Below are 22,938 nucleotides of genomic sequence, written 5' to 3'. Positions count from 1 at the left end.
CTGTTGGGGGGTACTGGAGGACTGGAGTTGGGCTGTTGGGAGTACTGGAGGACTGGAGTTGGGATACTGTTGGGGGGTACTGGAGGACTGGAGTTGGGCTGTTGGGGGGTACTGGAGGACTGGAGTTGGGCTGTTGGGGGTACTGGAGGACTGGAGTTGGGCTGTTGGGGGGACTGGAGGACTGGAGTTGGGCTGTTGGGGGGTACTGGAGGACTGGAGTTGGGCTGTTGGGGGTGCCGGAGGACTGGAGTTGGGCTGTTGGGGACACTGGAGGACTGGAGATGGGCTGTTGGGGGGTACTGGAGGAGGGAAACGCTGACATATAGGTCCAGAGTGTTTCCTGGTCCGGTCACATGGTCTCCTCCTAGTCTAAGCATAATATATCCCCACGCAGTCACTCTATTACTATCACCAAGCCATATCAGTCACTCTATTACTATCACCAAGCCATATCAGTCACTCTATTACTATCACCAAGCCATATCAGTCACTCTATTACTATCACCAAGCCAAATCAATCAAAAATCACTGTTCAATATTATCATTTCAACCAGAGAACACTGAAATGTGATGACAATGTGATATGTTGAAACAGTTCCCCTTGTCCAGGCAGTGGAGTAGTGTAGTGTAGATATATATATATATATTTTATACTGAACAAAAATATAAATGCAACAATTTCAAAGATTTTACTGAGTTACAGTTCATATAATGAAATCAGTCAATTGAAATAAATTCATTAGGCTCTAGTCTATGGATATCACATGACTGGGCAGGGGTGCAGCCAATCAGGGAGCCAAGCCCAGCCAATCAGAATGAGGTTTTCCCCACAAAAGGGCTTTATTACAGAAAGCAATACGCCTCAGCACTCTCCCCCCTCAGACCATCCCGCAGGTGAAGATGCCGGATGTGGAGGTCGGCAGTTGTGAGGCCGGTTGGACGTGCTGCCAAATTCTCTAAAACAATGTTGGATGCAGCATAAGGTAGAGAAATTAACATTCAATTCTCCGGCAACAGCTCTGGTGGACATTCCTGCAGTCAGCATGCCAATTGCACGCTCCCTCAAAACTTCAGACATCTGTGGCATTGTGTTTGGTGACGGAACTACATATTTTAAATTGGCCTTTTATTGTCCCCAGCACGAGGTGCACCTGTGTAATGACCATGCCGTTTAATCAGCTTCTTGATATGCCACACCTGTCAGGTGGATGGATTATCTTGGCAACGGAGAAATGCTCACCAACAGGGATATAAACAAATTTGTGCACAACATTTGAGAGAAATAAGCTTTTTGTGAGTATGGAAAATTTAGGGCATTTTTTTTTTCAGCTCATGAAACATGGGGTCAACACATTACATGTTGCGTTTATATTTTTGTTCAGTGTAAAATAAAGCATTGTCAAAAAAAAAAAACACAAAAAAAAACAGATGAACACACTATATGACAGCGAGTCCTCTGGTTGCTCCAGCAGCTGCCCCTGGTCAGAGACTTAGTCCCACACACCCAGCTCTACAGGCAATCCTCAGCATCTTAGTCCCACACACCCAGCTCTACAGGCAATCCTCAGCATCTTAGTCCCACACACCCAGCTCTACAGGCAATCCTCAGCATCTTAGTCCCACACACCCAGCTCTACAGGCAATCCTCAGCATCTTAGTCCCACACACCCAGCTCTACAGGCAATCCTCAGCATCTTAGTCCCACACACCCAGCTCTACAGGCAATCCTCAGCATCTTAGTCCCACACCCTGCTCTACAGGCAATCCTCTGCATCTTAGTCCCACACCCAGCTCTACAGGCAATCCTCAGCATCTTAGTCCCACACCCTGCTCTACAGGCAATCCTCAGCATCTTAGTCCCACACCCTGCTCTACAGGCAATCCTCAGCATCTTAGTCCCACACACCCAGCTCTACAGGCAATCCTCTGCATATGGCAGCAGACAGACAGTGCTGTATTGTGGTTGCACCTTCCTCCACTTACTGATGAAGGTATCTGCATAGAGGGTCGGTTTGATTCTAGCAGAACTCGGCTAGGCGAAAATAACATCTGCTCACATACTCCTTAATGACCTTCACTTTAAAAAGTTGAACAAAAGCGGATCTACACTGTTGTTTGTCCCTCTTGAGCCACCGTACCAACAACATACCCAGTAACACTTCCTCAAAACAGGCCAAATTAACCTGAAATAAAATGCTGACGTTTTTGCAGAGGAAGTCTTAGGTCGCGCAATTTTCCATCTAACAGAGATGTTTAGTGCAGTGTTTCTCAATGAAAACGTGTGCATGAAAACTAGTCGTCTCTGGTTGAACACCTAACATGGCAGCTGTCAAAGAAAGGCCTGAAGCTACATCCCCTACACCCTGGTCTCGACCAGGAGAAAAGAAAAAACTGTCAGGGAGGTTCTCTTCTGCACTATTTCAACCAATTCAGTAAATGTGGAGGCGGAGTTAAGATAGTGTTGCCTTGTTAATGTTCCCTTTCCATTGCCCCTGAAAAACCGGAATATTCCGGTTGTTGGGGCCTCTGCAGAGGCTACTTGTTGAATGACAAACAATTAATTGAAGAATCCCGTCAATAGTTCCTACTAGGACTAGTACTCTGGCTAGCGAACACAGACTTGCCTCAAGAAAAAATGAACAGCAGAGAAGAAGAAAAAACTGCCAAAGACCAAAGCAAACGTCATCATAATATATATATATATATACAAGCTGTTTCGACTGGGAAGCATACGGTAAGCATCACAATCCTTTCATTAACAGACGTAACCTGGTGGACAGAGATCTGTGTCTGTTTTAACCAACAACTGACTCTCGTGTGGCATCACAGCCTAGTCTGAAGGACTCTAAACGCTCTACGCAAACAGAGCGTCGTATACGGTCCGTTCAAAACTAAATTGCCGCACAAAAGTAGGCAGGGATCGACACAAACGGAACTCCATCGTGCCGTTTGCATAGAGTGTGTAGAGCCCTTTAGTCTGGTCTGACAACACTACATGGGAGAGTGTTAAGTAGCCAGATATGAAAGGCTAGTTATGACATGACCGAGGACTTGGCTAAAGACACACAGATCTGGCGACCACCAGCCTAACTCAGAAATTACACAGGTATCACTTTTGGCTGGGATCCACGGAAGAGGAAGCCAGCGTGGGAGCAGGATCAGAAACAGGAAGTTGCGTGATAGTAGGATCAGAAACAGGAAGTTGCGTGGTAGTAGGATCAGAAACAGGAAGTTGCGTGGTGGTAGGAGAAGACTGTGCTAGGGCTGGAGGAGGTAAGGAGAGTAGCAGCCGGTTGACCTCCCTCAGCCTGGCATCCAGTGTCTCTGTGTTCAGGGCCAGCTCTCCTATCTGTGTCTGCAGACTGCCAATGGTGTGACTCAGCTCTTCTTCCTTCCTCTTAGAGTTGGCCGCCTGTCTGCTGTACTCTAGGATCATACACCCTCCCCCGATGATGAAGATGATGGCCTCACCCAGCAGCTCTGCACCCAGCTCTGCTGCCGCCTCCTCGTTCAGGGGCTTGATGGTGGCACCCCGGAAACCCATGATCCTCATCTTGGTCTTCATCTCCACCCAGTGGTAAACTAGAGCGGGAGGGAATCAGAGAGAGAACCGGTGCCATTACTACTTTATACAACAGGTGGTATGAACACAAGCCAGGTACAGGCCCAGGGACCCACAGGCTGATATTTATCCAGAAAAACCTGAGAAAATTCAGAGAGATAGTAAATCCATGTTTTGTATTGAGAGAGACATGCCTCTTGCATGTGTGTAGATCTTTGTTTTGGTAGCACTGTGTGACACGCTGTCATCTACTTGTTGCCGCACCGACCGGCCTTTTTGTGTCAGTAAAAGGAATTATGCGAGAAATGTCAGTGGAAACCCTTACGCGTAAATATTGATATAACCACAACCATACTGAAGTAAATATTGATATAACCACCACACTGAAGTAAATATTGATATAACCACCACCACCATACTGAAGTAAATATTGATATAACCACCACCACCACACTGAAGTAAATATTGATATAACCACCACCACCACACTGAAGTAAATATTGATATAACCACCACCACCACACTAAAGTAAATATTGATATAACCACCACCACCACACTAAAGTAAATATTGATATAACCACCACCACCACACTGAAGTAAATATTGATATAACCACCACCACCACCACACTGAAGTAAATATTGATATAACCACCACCACCACACTAAAGTAAATATTGATATAACCACCACCACCACACTGAAGTAAATATTGATATAACCACCACCACCACACTGGAAGTAAATATTGATATAACCACCACCACCACACTGAAGTAAATATTGATATAACCACCACCACCACACTGAAGTAAATATTGATATAACCACCACCACCACACTGAAGTAAATATTGATACCCCCCCACATGCTGTGCTAGCAGGACATGGGGGCGACCGGTGTCCTTGGGCCCGCCTGTGTTCATGAAGGAACCAATGGGATGCTCGAGGGGGGGCGTTCCTGCAGATGAAGAAATGCCCACATGCAGGAACGCCCCGAATTGTCATTGAGGTCGCTGTAATGTAAAAGTGTACAGCACGTTCGTATTAAGGGGCAAAAAGTACTTCCATTTCATTTCCTACAGACAACCTCAATGACAAACGAACGAAGTCCTGCGTTCACTAATTTTAACGCGCTCCAATTGGCTTTCATGGTTCTGATGTAGCGACCCGGTAGACAGTGTCCTTGGCCCCGCCTGCGTTCTTGAAGGAACCAATGGGATGCTCGAGGGGGGTGTTCCTGCAGATGAAGAAATGCCCACATGCAGGAACGCCAATGAATTGCGGGGTGCAGTTGCACACTATTGACCCACATTGCGATCAATCTATTCATGTTTCTGCTCAGAGAGCATGGTACGCATGCAAAAGTATATGTATTCAGATAAAGCTCTTTACATCTATACTGACATAGCTAATACTGTAATACTAATGCTGGAGGTCGCTGTAATGTAAAAGTGTACGGTACTTTCGTAATAAGGGGCAAAAAAAGCACTTCCATTTAATTTCCTACAGACAACTTCAATGACAAACGAACGAAGTCCTGCAATCGTTAATCTTAACGCGCTCCAATTGGCTTCATGGTTCGCTGGATAATCCTCCTGACTGACGTAGTTACTGTATCATTGGACCATTTCTATTTCAATCACCAATGGGCGTTCTTCACGACCATTGCCCATGTAAACTATTGGCCTAGTAGCAGTGACAGGTGAATTCTATTGGTTAGCTATTACATGACGCTCCCGTCCTTCGACTCTCCCCAACCTCCCGGTTATCAGAACCACTCACTCTGTAGCTTCAATGAAACTAAATTACTTACTCTGTCCCGGCGGAAGACAAACATATGTCTTGAAGAACTCGCTCCGGAGAGCCCCGGCCTTGAGCCTGTTGGCCACGGGCTTGCTGAGCTGCCGTACACCGAGGTAGAGGAGCTTGGCGATGGGGAAGGCACCGACAGCCATCTTAACGGAAACACTTATTCTTCTTCGGTGGTATTTTAGGGCTAAGTACACCGGAAACCGTGTATTGCCGCCGCCTACTGGATGCGGGAACTAAAAGGGGGAAATCCAAAACGGAAAAGAGAAATAAGCTAAAATGTTTAATCCACTCAAACATCCGAAAACAAAATACGGACGGAACATTCGTTGACAGGATTCCTTGTAATGCCTCTGCTGTAAAATACCTGAGTCCCCCTCAAAAAATGTCAGCCACACTCACAACGGTTGCCTATTTTCTCAGATTACCTCTTTAATTGCGCTGTGCAGTTTTGAACCAATGCAATAAACGATACAGAGTCCACCTTTTTAACACGTGATCATGTTGGCGATTAACATTTACTGAAGTCTTTAATCCAACTACCATGGTTTCTTCAAGGTTACTCCATTCTTCCACTCTTCTCACCGCCTCCAGATAGGAGACATTCTGGACAGCCCTTACTCTTGCCACCTCTGTCTCCTTCACCCTAACAGGGCACTTCAGGAATTTGGGCGCAAATGTTCGCCACCACAGCATTTCGCCTCAACTGGTATACAATACTCTAGCCCTTGATCATGACTCTCAGCCCCATTACATTACACATAAGAGTCATTGAACGAAAGGCATCTTCTGTACGGGGCGGAGTTTTTTTTAAGAGCCCCAACACTTGGTCTGAACATTAACATGCATAGCTTTGCGGTCTCGTTTTGGAATCATAAGGATATTTTCTTTCATATCAGCGAGAGATAATTGAAAAAAAAACAAAATGTTGAATTGATACACGCCTTTAAAGGGTTATGATTCCCACACGGCCACATTTCCATGTTATGGCGCTTGTTTATGGAAAACAGACAGAAGACACAAACATGTTGTCACTGAAAAATTCCTGAGCGACTGCAACTGTGTTAAAACTGGCTAAAACAGTGTGTATTTTGCGTTTGTGATATTATTTTGATGTGATATGATAGTAAAGGGATTTATGTTTCTAGAACCGTACCGCAATTAAGAATCGATTCATGTTTAGATGGAGTATTTGGCACATCCAAATACTCCCATCTAAACATGCATCATTTCATAATTGGAGTAACGTTAGGCTCCTTTAGTCCAATATTGGACTAATGATACTCCTCCTGTCTACATACACTTGACACATGTTCAAATATTTTAAATGTGTCACACTGCAAGGGTTTCGGCATGAAGGCTCGTACAGGGTATGTCACATAACCCAAATATACAATGTGAAAGGAGAGACTTTTCTTCAAAGATCAATAATAATGGATGGAATGGGCATCCTCACTCCATCCACCGTAGGGGTCAGTCGGCGTGCACCAACCACTCCATCCACCGTAGGGGTCAGTCGGCGTGCACCAACCACTCCATCCACCGTAGGGGTCAGTCGGCGTGCACCAACCACTCCATCCACCGTAGGGGTCAGTCGGCGTGCACCAACCACTCCATCCACCGTAGGGGTCAGTCGGCGTGCACCAACCACTCCATCCACCGTAGGGGTCAGTCGGCGGCACCAACCACTCCATCCACCGTAGGGGTCAGTCGGCGTGCACCAACCACTCCATCCACCGTAGGGGGTCGGTCGGCGTGCACCAACCACTCCATCCACCGTAGGGGGTCAGTCGGCGTGCACCAACCACTCCATCCACCGTAGGGGGTCAGTCGGCGTGCACCAACCACTCCATCCACCGTAGGTCAGTCGGCGTGCACCAACCACTCCATCCACCGTAGGGGTCAGTCGGCGTGCACCAACCACTCCATCCACCATACGGGTCAGTCGGCGTGCACCAACCACTCCATCCACCATACGGGTCAGTCGGCGTGCACCAACCACTGCCTCTACTTCTTCAGTTACATACTCTGCTCTCACTCCTAGCGATACTCCAGAGATAACCCCCTTGATAGGCACCCTGCTTCACAGATCCACACACGACACATTCCAATCCAATATCTTTTTCAGGTGCAAAGCCCACTTCTTCTGCTCCTCGGACAGACACAAAAACAAAATAAGCCCTCTTCTTCTTCTTCTTCTTCTTCTTCTTCTTCTTCCTCACTGACGCAACCTCATCCAACGCATCTGCGATCTTCATCTAGACGTCAAACGGATCTCCCAGGTAACTCCAGTGGTGGAAAAAGTACACATAAAAGTGAAAGTCACAGTGTAAAATACTACTTGAGTAAAAGTCTAAAAATATTTGGGTTTAAATATACTTCAGTATCAAAAATAAATGTAATTGCTAAAAAAGTAAAATTATAAATCATTTACAATTCCTTATATTAAGCAAACCAGACGGCACCATTTTCTTGTTTTTTAAATTTACGGATAGTCAGAGGCACACTCCCAACACTCAGACATAATTTAAAAATGAAGCATTTGTGTTTAGTGAGTCTGCCAGATCAGAGGCAATAGGGATGAGCAGGGATGTTCTCTTTATAAGTGTCAAGGCGTGCTGAAGGTGGGTGTGTGCATGAATCAGGCGCAGGACGCAGAGGCTCAGTCCAAAAGACTTTAGTGTAATATTACGTAGATAAATAAGCACAATAAGCCCGAAGGCGAAAACACGGCGCACACAGGCGTCAACTAAACGGTGCACAAACATGTGCAGAAAACCCTCTCCAAAACACTGGAGGGAAATACTAAGCTCCAACACGAGAACAGAAGAGCAATCACACACAAAGACAAACACAACCAACGAGAACTAAATAGGACACTAACGAGGACTAACAAGACACAGGTGTACAACATCAAGACAAAACCAAACGAACATGAAACATAGATCGGTGGCAGCTAGTACTCCGGGGACGACGATCGCCGAAGCCTGCCCGAACCAGGAGAAGGAGCAGCCTCGGCCGAAACCGTGACAATAAGTGCGGGAATTGGTCCATTTTCCTGTCCTGCTAAGAATTCAAAATGTAATGAGTACTTTTTGAGTGTCAGGGAAAATTTATGAAATAAAAAGTACATTATTTTCTTTAGGAATGTTGTGAAAGGGGCATCCCGAGTGGCGCAGCAGTCTAAGGCACTGCATCGCAGTGCTAGGGGCATCACTACAGACCCAGGTTCGATCCCAGGCTGTGTCGCAGCCGGCCGCGACCGGGAGACCCATGAGGCAGAGCACAATCGGCCCAGCGTCGTCCGGGTTAGGGGAGGGTTTGGCCGGCCGGGATGTCCTTGTCCTGTTGCGCTCTACCGACTCCATGTGGCGGGTATTTGACCCCTCTGCAAAACATGACTTAGTACTTGGTGGCAAAACCCTTGTTGGCAATCACAGAGGTCAGACGTTTCTTGTAGTTGGCCACCAGGTTTGCACAAATCTCAGGAGGGATTTTGTCCCACTCCTCTTTGCAGATCTTCTCCAAGTCATTAAGGTTGAGGCTGACGTTTGGCAACTCGAACCTTCAGCTCCCTCCACAGATTTTCAATGGGATTAAGGTCTGGAGACTGGCTAGGCCACTCCAGGACCTTAATGTGCTTATTCTTGAGCCACTCCTTTGTTGCCTTGGCCGTGTGTTTTGGGTCATTGTCAAGCTGGAATACACATCCACGACCCATTTTCAATGCCCTGGCTGAGGGAAGGAGGTTCTCACCCAAGATTTGACAGTACATGGCCCTGTCCATCGTCCCTTTGATGCGGTGAAGTTGTCCTGTCCCCTTAGCAGAAAAACACCCTCAAAGCATAATGTTTCCACCTCCATGTTTGATGGTGGGGATGGTGTTCTTGGGTCATAGGCAGCATTCCTCCTCCTCCAAACACGGCGAGTTGAGTTGATGCCAAAGAGCTTCATTTTGGTCTCATCTGACCACAACACTTTCACCCAGTTCTCCTCTGAATCATTCAGATGTTCATTGGCAAACTTCAGACGGCCCTGTATATGTGCTTTCTTGAGCAGGGGGACCTTGCGGGCGCTGCAGGATTTCAGTCCTTCACGGCGTAGTGTGTTACCAATTGTTTTCTTGGTGACTATGGTCCTAGCTGCCTTGAGATCATTGACAAGATCCTCCCGTGTAGTTCTGGGCTGATTCCTCACCGTTCTCATGATCATTGCAACTCCACGAGGTGAGATCTTGCATGGAGCCCCATGCCGAGGGAGATTGACAGGTCTTTTGTGTTTCTTCCATTTTGCGAATAATCGCACCAACTGTTGTCACCTTCTCACCAAGCTGCTTGGCGATGGTCTTGTAGCCCATTCCAGCCTTGTGTAGGTCTACAATCTTGTCCCTGACATCCTTGGAGAGCTCTTTGGTCTTGGCCATGGTGGAGAGTTTGGAATCTGATTGATTGATTGCTTCTGTGGACGTGTGTCTTTTATACAGGTAACAAACTGAGATTAGGAGCACTCCCTTTAAGAGTGTGCTCCTAATCTCAGCTCGTTACCTGTATAAAAGACAACTGGGATCCAGAAATCTTTCTGATTGAGAGGGGGTCAAATACTTATTTCCGTCATTAAAATGCAGATCAATTTATAACATTTTTGACATGCGTTTTTCTGGATTTTTTTTGTTGTTATCCTGTCTCTCACTGTTCAAATAAACCTACCATTAAAATTATAGACTGATCATTTCTTTGCAAGTGGGCAAACGTACAAAATCAGCAGGGGATCAAATACTTTTTTCCCTCACTGTACACACATAAATACATAACATATACAGATATATAAATACAGAAACATGAAACAGAAGGCATTTGAACCCAGTCTGACACCAAGAGAAGATTCCTGTGGGGTAGTAATCACACCGGTGGGGAGAGGGGCATTTGTCAAGAGTGCTGTAGGTGGGTGTAGTGGTGGAATCAAGCGCAGGACACCGAAGTATAGTCCAAGCGCAGGACACCGAAGTACAGAAACTTATAGGACACTAATTACGCTAAACGAGAACAGGTGTCACAACAAACAGACAAAAGCAAACGAACATGAAACATACAACGGTGGCAGCTAGTATTCCGGAGACAACGAACGCCGAAGCCTGCCCGAACAAGGAAGAGAGGCAGCCTCGGCCGAAACCGTGACAGCATTCTTCTTACTGAACCACATTACCTTTATTTTGGAGGTGTTCAGAACAAGGTTAAGGGCAGAGAAAGCTTGTTGGACACTAAGAAAGCTTTTGTTGTAGAGCGTTTAACACAAAATCTGTGGAGGGGCCAGCTGAGTATAAGACTGTATCATCTGCATATAAATGGATGAGAGAGCTTCCTACTGCCTGAGCTATGTTGTTGATGTAAATTGAGAAGAGCGTGGGGCCTAGGATCGAGCCTTGGGGTACTCCCTTGGTGACAGGCAGTGGCTGAGACAGCAGATGTTCTGACTTTACACACTGCACTCTTTGAGAGAGGTAGTTAGCAAACCAGGTCAAAGACCCCTCAGAGACACCAATACTCCTTAGTCGACCCACAAGAATGGAATGGTCTACCGTATCAAAAGCTATGGCTAATCCCCGCCTATTTCTACAATTTATTTTGTTAAAATCTGATTTTAAACCTAACCCTAACCTTAACCACACTGCTAACTTTATGCCTCTAATCCTAACCTTAAATTGAGACCAAAAAGCACATTTTTATTTTCCTTAATTTTTAAGATATAGCTGTGGCTGTGGTAACTAGTGACAACCCCAACATACTGTATAATTTGATGCAAAGTAGGATTACATGATTGACACGTTATTTGATTTTTATTTGACAAACAGAAACATTAATTTATTTATTCACCCAGATACTAGACTACTCACCCCTGAAACTATTCTACCTTTATCTAATAAGTCCTACCATAGAAGAGACAAAAGCATTTGTAAACAATTAGAAATAGGCCACATTGCTCTATACTGCCATTGCAATGTAATTTCCGAATATTGTGAGAGTGACATCAGTCAATGTGTAAAAACCTACATACCCCATGATACACCGCGGCCAGGGGAGGGCTCACCTGTGCCAGCTGTGCACTGGAACACCTGGGTCGGGTTACAGTGCGCAGTGGGCTGGACTCCGCTCCAAAATAACTTTACTCATTTCACAACGCAACGACTGGACGGCTCAACAATAGACAGACGTATTTATCCAACTTTTAGGGAAGGAGTTGTCTAAATTTAGTTCAGCCTGAGCTTTGCTGTCTTGGTTTTCAACGGAACTAAGGTCCATCGGGTAAGGAAGCATTTCATTTGGAAGTTTGTCTGGCTATAGAAATGTTTCGCTGCGTGGGATAGCCTACACTGCCCAGTTTACTGCAGGAGGCTAGAATGCAAGTCACAACCAGTATTGTAGCTTATGTTTTGTTCCGTATTTTCTTTTGTTGATTTGGAATGACTTTATAATAGATTTCCGTGTCCCATTAGGCATTACAATAGATCGTTTCGAAACAAGGTCAGTCATTCCTTTTGCAAATAGTTTTGATGGAAGATTTTGGACATTCTTTGTGAGAGGTCTTGCGAGGAGGAGCTTTAGCGTACCTGTGTGAAGCTAGCCACAATAAGGATTAGCTACATTTACATTTACATTTCAGTCATTTAGCAGACGCTCTTATCCAGAGCGATTTACAGTTAGTGAGTGCATACATTTTCATACTACAGAAGTGGTATTTGCTGTTTGCCTTCAAAATAAAAGTAATTGAAAGTGATTCAAACGGATACAAATAGCGGAATCATGCCATATTTGGACTAGATAATGCTAAACAAGGTCGGAATATTGTTATATAAATTCAACAAAAGTGAAAAAAAAACAGTTGAAATCGCACTGTGGATGTATTAGACGTTAGAATTACGTTGGGGGCATACTTATATGCACTGTACAGCCTTCCCTATGGCTCTTGGGTCTATGAATTGGGGTATAATCCAAGTCGGTGACGTCCACAGATCACAATTGTGAAGAGTTTTCACACATATTAGCATCGTAGCACTAATTGCGGGACTTTGAAACCGGTGTGAAATGAGCCACATTACGCTCACCAGTCAGCCTACTATGTATTGAACATTCATATTGCAATGTACAGCCTTGCCTATGGATCTTGTGAAGACCCTTCACAGTTGTAGTCTGTGGGTGTCACTGAGGAGGCTGATACACCATTTCATGGACCCAAGATCCGTAGGGAAGGCTGTACAGAGCCGTAAGTATGCCCCCAATGCAATTCTAAAGTCGAATACATTCACAGTGTGATTTGAACAGATTGTTGTTCTTTCTGTCAAATTAACAAATTATTGTCTTTTGTAGAATTTATATAACATTCCGTCCTTGTTTAGCGTTATCAAGTCCAAATATGGCATGATTCCACTATTTGTATCCTTTCGAATGCGGGGGCTTTTATTTTGAAGGCGATCTGCAAAGTCCACGATCGTGGCTAATCCTTATTATGGCTAGCTTCACACATGTCTTTAGCGTGACGGATTTTCTCCAACTAATGGAAGTCAGATGTTTATTCCCATTCACTACAGACAGCACTGCACTGACACTACACTAAAATAGCGAGGGGATGAGACAGCTCAGACACAGGTCTAGATGTAAAACTATTCTGCCCAGCCTGCAGTTGTACTTCAATAATTTGGGGTAACACTTGATGATACTTGATGCAACTTACCCAGTTTTATATTGCCTTATAAACACAACATTATACTGTAGCTAAATGCAGTCATTGCCTAATTTACAGAAGGAGTATAGGGTACTGAACCGATCTAAAGTTTAAACCGTTAACTCATTTGAATCTATGATGTTTTCATGTGACATGAGAAAAAGTGATTGAAGTGGCAGGTAGGGCGGCAGGTAGCTTAGTGGTTAAGGGCGTTGTGCCAGTAACCGAAAGGTCAATCCCCGAGCCGACTAGGTGAAACATCTGTCGATGTGCCCTTGAGCAAGGCACTTAACCCTAATTTCTCCTGTAAGTCGCTCTGGATAAGAGTGTCTGCTAAATGACTAAAATGTAAATGTAAAATCAATAGTGTCGTAACTAATGATTTCTATAAACACTAGATGACTAACAGGAGCCGCTGTTTTGAAGTCACCACGTCTCCATCTTGGCACTCCTCCACCGGTGTAAAACATATTTTGGAAGCTATAGAAATGCATTTACTAATGCCTACATTTGTTTTTGCCACGTTTATTGTATTACAGACACCTGAATGCATCCTTTAAATTATATTATGTGAGCTAAACAAAAAAAACAAAAAACATTTTTAGAAAGTACTAATGTTACTGGCCCCACTACAACTAAAACAGACCTAAATACATGTCATTTTGTCCTTGAAAATTGTAAATTAAATACTGTAAAATTCCATTAATTCTGCTTTTCCGAGGAGTGCCAATATAGCCGACAAGTCAAAGCCACTCCATGGCCAAAACATAGCATCAGCAATCCTGGGTTTATATGCATACATCATTGGTCATAACATTGTAATAATAATAATAATATGCCATTTAGCAGACGCTTTTATCCAAAGCGACTTACAGTCATGCGTGCATACATTTTTTATTTTTTGTGTATGGGTGGTCCCGGGGATCGAACCCACTACCTTGGCGTTACAAGCGCCGTGCTCTACCAGCTGAGCTACAGCTTAATTGTACATTTGCTTAATAGATTGTGAGCAAACATTTTAAGTAAAACAGTTATTTTTAACAACCAACAGAGAAAAAAAACGAAGAATAAGAAAGTAACAGCGAATTAATCTTGTTTGATAACTAGCATCATTGAGCCTTGGCAGAGAGAAAGAGAGAGCTGTGTGTCTGTCAGAACATCATTCAGCCTGGGCAGAGAGAGAGAGAGAGAGAGCTGTGTGTCTGTCAGAACATCATTCAGCCTGGGCAGAGAGAGAGAGAGCTGTGTGTCTGTCAGAACATCACTCAGCCTGGGCAGAGAGAGAGAGAGCTGTGTGTCTGTCAGAACATCATTCAGCCTGGGCAGAGAGAGAGAGAGCTGTGTGTCTGTCAGAACATCATTCAGCCTGGGCAGAGAGAGAGAGAGCTGTGTGTCTGTCAGAACATCATTCAGCCTGGGCAGAGAGAGAGAGAGAGCTGTGTGTCTGTCAGAACATCATTCAGCCTGGGCAGAGAGAGAGAGAGAGAGCTGTGTGTCTGTCAGAACATCATTCAGCCTGGGCAGAGAGAGAGAGAGAGAGAGCTGTGTGTCTGTCAGAACATCATTCAGCCTGGGCAGAGAGAGAGAGAGAGAGCTGTGTGTCTGTCAGAACATCATTCAGCCTGGGCAGAGAGAGAGAGAGAGAGAGCTGTGTGTCTGTCAGAACATCATTCAGCCTGGGCAGAGAGAGAGAGAGCTGTGTGTCTGTCAGAACATCATTCAGCCTGGGCAGAGAGAGAGAGAGAGAGCTGTGTGTCTGTCAGAACATCATTCAGCCTGGGCAGAGAGAGAGAGAGCTGTGTGTCTGTCAGAACATCATTCAGCCTGGGCAGAGAGAGAGAGAGAGCTGTGTGTCTGTCAGAACATCATTCAGCCTGGGCAGAGAGAGAGAGAGAGAGAGAGCTGTGTGTCTGTCAGAACATCATTCAGCCTGGGCAGAGAGAGAGCTGTGTGTCTGTCAGAACATCATTCAGCCTGGGCAGAGAGAGAGAGAGAGCTGTGTGTCTGTCAGAACATCATTCAGCCTGGGCAGAGAGAGAGAGAGCTGTGTGTCTGTCAGAACATCATTGAGCCTGGGCAGAGAGAGAGAGAGAGAGCGCTGTGTGTCTGTCAGAACATCATTCAGCCTGGGCAGAGAGAGAGAGAGAGCTGTGTGTCTGTCAGAACATCATTCAGCCTTGGCAGAGAGAGAGAGAGAGAGAGCAGTGTGTCTGTCAGAACCAGCTGGGCAACATAGTGGTATAATCATATGATTAGAGCTCAACTCAGCCTGCTGTAACTTGTACCGTAGCTTTCCTCTCGAGCGCTATGAGACATCACTCATCACACACACACACACACACACACACACACACACACACACACACACACACACACACACACACACACACACTCTGTTGTGGGAGCAAGTAAGCATTTCGTTGCACCTTTTATACCTGCTGTAAACTGTGTATGTGACGAATAAACGTTTATTTGACACACACACACACACACACACACACACACACACACACACACACACACACACACACACGCAATAAGGCCCTCCAAGACATGACATATCATGCAAATTCACATTAAAGAATGAAGAAGGAATCTCTAAGCAATGTATTGAAATAACAGAAATGTTCATAGTAACAGATAGACCTATCCATCCATGTCATAATACGTCTCTTCAGTGTTTACATTTGATGATGAGTCCCTTAGTGATGCCCTCAGCCAAGCCCCCTGCAGAACATGCTGCGGATGATAGGCCTTAGCGTATGTTAGCTATTAGCTGTGAGCTATGTGGACGTTAGCTAGATATTAGATAGCCGTTAGCTATGTGGATGTTAGCTCACAGCTATCTAATATCTAGCTAACGTCCACATAGCTAACAGCTATCTAATATCTAGCTATGTGGACGTTAGCTAGATATTATATAGCCATTAGCTATGTGGACGTTATCTAGATATTAGATAGCCGTTAGCTATGTGGACGTTAGCTAGATATTAGATAGCCGTTAGCTATGTGGACGTTAGCTAGATATTAGATAGCTGTGAGCTATGTGGACGTTAGCTAGATATTAGATAGCTGTGAGCTACAGTGCATTCGGAATGTATTCAGACCCCTTGACTTTCTCCACATTTTGTTACGTTACAGCCTTATTCTAAAATTGATTACATATTATATTTTCCTCATCAATCTACACACAATACCCCATAATGACAAAGTGAAAACAGGTATAGCAAATTAAAAAACAGAAATACCTTATTTACATACGTTTTCAGACCCTTTGCTATGAGACTCGAAATTGAGCTCAGGTGCATCCTGTTTCCATTGATCATCCTTGAGATCCACCTGTGGTAAATTCAATTGATTGGACATGATTTGGAAAGGCACATACCTGTCTATATAAGGTCCCACAGTTGACAGTCCATGTCAGAGCAAAAACCAAGCCATGAGGTCGAAGGAATTTGTCCGTAGAGCTCCGAGACAGGATTGTGTCGATGCACAGATCTGGGGAAGGGCACCAAAAAATGTCTGCATCATTGAAGGTCCTCAAGAACACAGTGGCCTCCATCATTCTTAAATGGAAGAAGTTTGGAACCACCAAGACTCTTCATAGAGCTGGCCGCCCGGCCAAACTGAGCAATCGGGGGAGAAGGGCCTTGGTCAGGGAGGTGACCAAGAACTCGATGGTAACTCTGAAAGAGCTCCAGAGTTCCTCTGTGGAGATGGGAGAACCTTCCAGAAGGACAATCACCTCTGCAGCACTCCACCAATCAGGCCTTTATGGTAGCATGGCCAGACGAAAGACACTCCTCAGTAAAAGGCACACGACAGCCCGCTTGGAGTTTGCCAAAAGGCACCTAAAGGACTCTCAGACCATGAGAAACAAGATTCTCTGGTCTGATAAACCAAGATTGAACTCTTTGGCCTGAATACCAAGTGTCACGTCTGGAGGAAACCTGGCACCATCCCTAAGGTGAAGCATGGTGGTGGCAGCATCATGCTGTGGGGATGTTTTCAGCAGCAGGGACTGGGAGACTAGTCAATATCGAGGGAAAGATGAATGGAGCAATGTACAGAGAGATCCTTGATGAAAACCTGCTCCAGAGCGCTCAGGACCTCAGACTGAGCAAAGGTTCACCTTCCAACAGGATAACGACCCTAAGCACACAGCCAAGACAATGCAGCAGTGGCTTCGGAACAAGTCTCTGAATGTCCTTGAGTGGCCCAGCCAGAGCCCGGACTTGAACCCGATCGAACATCTCTGGAGAGACCTGAAAATAGCTGTGCAGCGACACTCCCCATCCAACCTGACAGAGCTTGAGAGGATCTGCAGAGAAGAATGGGAGAAACTCCCCAAATACAGGTGTGCCAAGCTTGTAGTGTCATACCCAAGAAGACTCGAGGCTGTAATCGCTGCCAAAGGTGCTTCAACAAAGTACTGAGTAAAGGGTCTGAATACTTATGTAAATGTTATATTTCCGTTTTTTTTTTTATATATACATTTGCACAAATGTCTAAAAACCTGTTTTTGCTTTGTCATTATGGGGTATTGTGTGTAGATTGATGAGGGGAAAAAAGATTTCATCCATTTTAGAATAAGGCTGTAACGTAACAAAACGTGGAAAAAGTCAAGGGGTCTGAATACTTTCCGAATGCACTGTATGTGGACGTTAGCTAGATATTAGATAGCTGTTAGCTATTTGGATGTTAGCTAGATATTAGACAGCTGTTAGCTATGTGGATGTTAGCTAGATATTAGATAGCTTTTAGCTATGTGGACGTTAGCTAGATATTAGATAGCTGTTAGCTATGTGGATGTTAGCTAGATATTAGACAGCTGTTAGCTATGTGGATGTTAGCTAGATATTAGATAGCTGTTAGCTATGTGGATGTTAGCTAGATATTAGACAGCTGTTAGCTATGTGGATGTTAGCTAGATATTAGATAGCTGTTAGCTATGTGGATGTTAGCTAGATATTAGACAGCTGTTAGCTATGTGGATGTTAGCTAGATATTAGATGGCTGTTAGCTATGTGGATGTTAGCTAGATATTAGACAGCTGTTAGCTATGTGGATGTTAGCTAGATATTAGATAGCTGTTAGCTATGTGGATGTTAGCTAGATATTAGATAGCTGTTAGCTATGTGGATGTTAGCTAGATATTAGACAGCTGTTAGCTATGTGGATGTTAGCTAGATATTAGATGGCTGTGTTCTGGACTGGAATGTCTGCCTGTCACATTGTGGAGCCTTGAGAGATTCCTCCCTCAGTCACATGCTGCTGTCTGGTTGGCAGAGAGAGACAGGGTTTTCTAGTGGTTCGGATCTGCAGATTGGACAAGGTAGTGAAGGCCATTAGGTGTTAGTTTGGACTAGGAGCAGCTACAAAGTCTGCAACAGTCAAGAACACAGTGTACCACTATGTGTAAACAAATACCCAATGTGTAAACATGTACCAGCTCTATTGTACGGTGTTGTTTGATTGTAGTTCAGATGTCAGGCAGTTGGCAGTTGGTTATTTATATGTACCCACGGTGGGAAATACAATCAATACATGAAAATAAACCATTGTAAACATAAACATGCCTTGCACATGCTTGCCAGGGATACAGTATTGCAGTAACTCAGGGTGGGACCATTCTTATACTGCCAAGTGCAAAGTGCATGACATGACGTTATAGTACATTATACATATTTCAACAGATATGGCTGTGTGAATCAGTAACTTTCTTTCTATAGGCTATCTGTTACTGTTGTAGCTGGGGGCACAGGCTCGTTCAGAAGGATGATATTTGAACTCTCAAAACTGAAGAGTTCCAGAAAATGACCTTTCTGTTGGGTTTTATGGAGAACCAGTGTCACAGTAAGTGCATTTGTAAATATTTATTAGGATCCCCATCAGCTAATGCCGTAACGTTAGCTAAGCTTCCTGGGGTCCAACACCAATTAATAAGACATTACAAACAATTACAAATCAAGACTTTACAAACATTTAACAAGTAGACAATACAGACAATTAAAATACCTGACAGGTAACACATTTAACATTCAGTTGATGCTTTCTATTTCCTGTCACATGGTCTACCTCATTAGATGTTCTTTTAGTTTTTTCTTGAAGGTGGATTTACTTTTTGCCTGAGAAATATGGATTGGTAAAGAGTTCCATTCAGCTATGGCTCTATATACAACTGCAGATTTAAGGCGATTTGTCCTTGTCTTGGGTTGTCTTAGATGCCCTGAATTTACCCGTCTGGTTGGGTGGTTATGCGTGTTGCTAGTATGTACTAACTGGTCTAAAAAATACTGTGTTGAAAAATATTCCTAAAGAAAATCAGAAGACTGGATAGTAATTTGTTTTCAACGTGAAGCCATGAGAGATTCTGATGCATTTGGATAAAATTCATACGGATAGAGCAATGAAGAGCTAATCTGGCAGCCCTGTTTTGATAGAGCAATGAAGAGCTAATCTGGCAGCCCTGTTTTGATAGAGCAATGAAGAGCTAATCTGGCAGCCCTGTTTTGATAGAGCAATGAAGAGCTAATCTGGCAGCCCTGTTATGATAGAGCAATGAAGAGCTAATCTGACAGCCCTGTTATGATAGAGCAATGAAGAGCTAATCTGGCAGCCCTGTTATGATAGAGCAATGAAGAGCTAATCTGGCAGCCCTGTTTTGATAGAGCAATGAAGAGCTAATCTGGCAGCCCTGTTATGATAGAGCAATGAAGAGCTAATCTGACAGCCCTGTTATGATAGAGCAATGAAGAGCTAATCTGGCAGCCCTGTTTTGAGCGATTTTGATCTTTCTTTGCTGCAGATGACCATATAACTGGACAGTACTCTAGGTGTGAGATGACCAGGGATTGAATCACCTGATTCAGAGTGCTAGACGTTACATACGCTGAACATTTTCTTGTAACAGCAATTCCCTTACCCATCTTAATAACAATATTATCTATGTGTTCTGACCATGATAAAGCCGCGTCCAACATGATGCCTAGTAGTGTTGTTTTCTCCCCTTACTCTACATGCGTTCTATTCAACGACAAATTAAATTGGGGATCATCAGCAAGCATATATCTTGAACCAAATACAATACATTTAGTTTTATAAATGTTCAACACCAATTTGTTCATATCAACCCACTCAGACACCATTCTTAGTTCACTACTCAGTAAATCTGTTAACTCATTACATTCTGATGCTGCGCTATACATTGTAGAGTCATCAGCACACATTACCACTCTTGCTTCGTTCATTACTGAAGGTAAATCATTAGTAAAGATAGAGGAGTGGGCCTAGGCAGCTTCCCTGAGGAACACCACAGTGTATATCTTTACTGTTTGAAAAGCTACCATTAAAGAACACTTTTTGCCTTCTCCTGGATGTAAATCACTGAAGGTAAATCATTAGAGTAGAGAAGTGGGCCTAGGCAGCTTCTTTGAGGATAGCTTTTCCATCCAGGATAGAGCTGCAGACTTAAAACCATAACATTTGAGTTTACCTAGTGTAACGGTTCATGATCAATTACATCAAAAGCAGCACTGAAATCTAGCAACACTGCACCAACTAACTTCCTGTCATCTTTAACCAATCATCTGTCATTTGTGCTAAGGCCGTACTCAGAGCCCTTCTTTGTTTGCTGGAAACCCGTCATCAGACCATTTACATGACAAACAATCCTTGATTTGTACAGATACCATTTTCCCCCAATAATTTACTTAACACAGGCAGCAAGCTTATAGGACGACTATTAGGACCAGTGAATGCAGATTTTTTTTATCCTTAGGTAGTGGAATAACCTTTGACTCTTTCCAGACTTCTGGGCACACCCCCATACGTCAAGCACTTATTATATCAAATATGAGATATTGGGGTAGATATTTGGTTAGCTGTAACTCTAAGCAATTTGGCGTCAAGATGATCTGTACCAGGTGACTTGTCACCCGAAAGAGACAACAGCATCCTTTCAACCTTTTCCCTTTTCTACTTGGTCAACATGCATTGCCTCTCTTTTACATTAGCATTTAAGTCATTTAATAATAATAATAATAATAATAATAATATGCCATTTAGCAGACGCTTTTATCCAAAGCGACTTACAAATTGGACCATGGTTTTGTAGTAGATGCGAGCTTCAACTGGAAGCCAGTGGAGTGTGCGGAGGAGCGGGGTGACGTGAGAGAACTTGGGAAGGTTGAACACCAGACGGGCTGCGGCGTTCTGGATAAGTTGCAGGGGTTTAATGGCACAGGCAGGGAGCCCAGCCAACAGCGAGTTGCAGTAATCCAGACGGGAGATGACAAGCGCCTGGATTAGGACCTGTGCCGCTTCATGATACAGTCTTTTGTAAGGGTATATGACATGGAGCCTTCAGTCGGGACTCATTCCTCAACTTGTCCACTTCGCCTGTAAAATATTCATTAAAGTAGTTTACGATGTCGTGCGGCGGCAGGTAGCTTTAGTGGTTAAGAGCGTTGTGCCAGTAACCGAAAGGTCGCTGGTTCTAATCCCAGAGCCGACTAGGTGAAAAATCTGTCGATGTGCCCTTAAGCAAGGCACTTAACCCTAATTACTCCTGTAAGTCGCTCTGGATAAGAGCGTCTGCTAAATGACTAAAATGTGTGGTTTTGTAATAAATATACCCTCTGATTCAACAAAAAGAGGCGGACATGTTCCAATTCCTACCCATAATAGCGTGCAACGTTCTCCACAGTTTTTTCCCATCAGCCTTTGCTTCATCAATTTTGTGCTGATAGAATCCCTTCTTCTTTCCTTTGTTTAGCTTGGTCACAAGATTTCTTAATTGACAATAACTTTGCTTATCAAACAGAGTGCCAGATTTATCTGCCCCTTTCTTGGCATCATAACGTTGAATCGTAAAATTTCTCAGCTCATCATCTTCCCATGGGCCACCGTTTGACCTCACTGTGCATTTTCTTAAAGGGGCACGCTTATCAGCAATACTCATAAATAATTTCATAAACAAACTTAGTGACATTTCAGGATCATCCTTACTACACACTTCTAACCATTGCACATTCTAAATCTCATCCACAAATGAGTCCTGATTGAACCCTCTGTAGGCCCTTCGGTAGATGACCTTAGGGCCAGCCTTTGGTATTTTAGTTTTCCTAGTGAGTGCAACCAAGTTATGATCACTACAACCTAGTGCCACTGATACAGCTTTAGAACAATGTTCAGCCATGTTAGTAATAATGTGATCAATACAAGTCGACGATGTGATACCGGACCTATTAGTGAACGTTCTGGTTGATAATGTCATAATTTGGGTCAGGTTGCATACATTGGCAACAGAAATACGTTTCTTTCTCATTAGACAGTTGGTGTTTAAAAAATCTATTCATATTTCCCTATTTTCATCAGATAACTTATCCAACATTTCGCAAATTACATCAAGATATTTCACATCAGCACTAGGTGGCGTATAGCAGCAACCAACTGGTATATGTTTCAAATGTGGTAAATGCATCTGTACCCATAGCACCTCTAATCCATTCAACACTAAGTCCCTACGTTGTTTTGCTGGAATATGACTCTGGATGTAAACTGCAACTCCACCCCCATATTTACATTTACATTTACATCATTTAGCAGACGCTCTTATCCAGAGCGACTTACAAATGGGTGCATTCAACTTATGATAGCCAGTGGGACAACCAGCCTTTTTATTTTTATTTTTTTGTGGGGGAGGGGTGGGTAGAAGGATTACTGTTATACTATTCCAGGTATTCCTTAAAGAGGTAGGGTTTCAAGTGTCTCCGGAAGGTGGTCAGTGACTCCGCTGTCCTGGCGTCGTGGGGGAGCTTGTTCCACCATTGGGGTGCCAGAGCAGC

General features: G+C 44.0%; 2 protein-coding genes across 2 annotated transcripts in view; one reads left to right on the top strand and one right to left on the bottom strand.

Moving 5' to 3' along the window:
* Nucleotides 1-1,523: 1,523 nt before the first annotated feature.
* opa3 (outer mitochondrial membrane lipid metabolism regulator OPA3) lies at nucleotides 1,524-5,715 on the bottom strand. The gene is made up of 2 exons (XM_041878170.2): nucleotides 5,379-5,715; nucleotides 1,524-3,582 (listed from the first exon to the last, which is right to left on the bottom strand). Exons 1-2 carry the CDS (start codon nucleotides 5,518-5,520, stop codon nucleotides 3,110-3,112), a joined length of 615 nt encoding a protein of 204 aa, XP_041734104.1. The 5' UTR covers nucleotides 5,521-5,715; the 3' UTR covers nucleotides 1,524-3,109.
* A 5,770-nt stretch (nucleotides 5,716-11,485) lies between these two features.
* Nucleotides 11,486-22,938, top strand: part of ppp1r13l (protein phosphatase 1, regulatory subunit 13 like) — a 78,403-nt gene continuing 66,950 nt past the window's right edge. Inside the window, exon 1 of the mRNA XM_045216694.1 lies at nucleotides 11,486-11,673. The gene's annotated coding sequence lies outside the window, so the exon portion shown is untranslated. The remainder of the gene's footprint in view (nucleotides 11,674-22,938) is intronic.

This window comes from Coregonus clupeaformis, chromosome 6 (assembly GCF_020615455.1).
Source record: "Coregonus clupeaformis isolate EN_2021a chromosome 6, ASM2061545v1, whole genome shotgun sequence".
Taxonomy (NCBI): Eukaryota; Metazoa; Chordata; class Actinopteri; order Salmoniformes; family Salmonidae; genus Coregonus; species Coregonus clupeaformis.
The sequence above is the reverse complement of the archived record's forward strand: the minus strand, read 5'-3'. Positions and strand labels throughout refer to the sequence as shown.

Excerpts from the sequence above, each read along its gene's own strand:
- opa3 (XM_041878170.2), bottom strand. The coding sequence starts at position 5,520 with ATGGCTGTCGGTGCCTTCCCCATCGCCAAGCTCCTCTACCTCGGTGTA. Across the intron at positions 3,583-5,378 it reads TTGTCTTCCGCCGGGACAGA|TTTACCACTGGGTGGAGATG; the intron begins GTAAGTAATTTA and ends CTCCCGCTCTAG.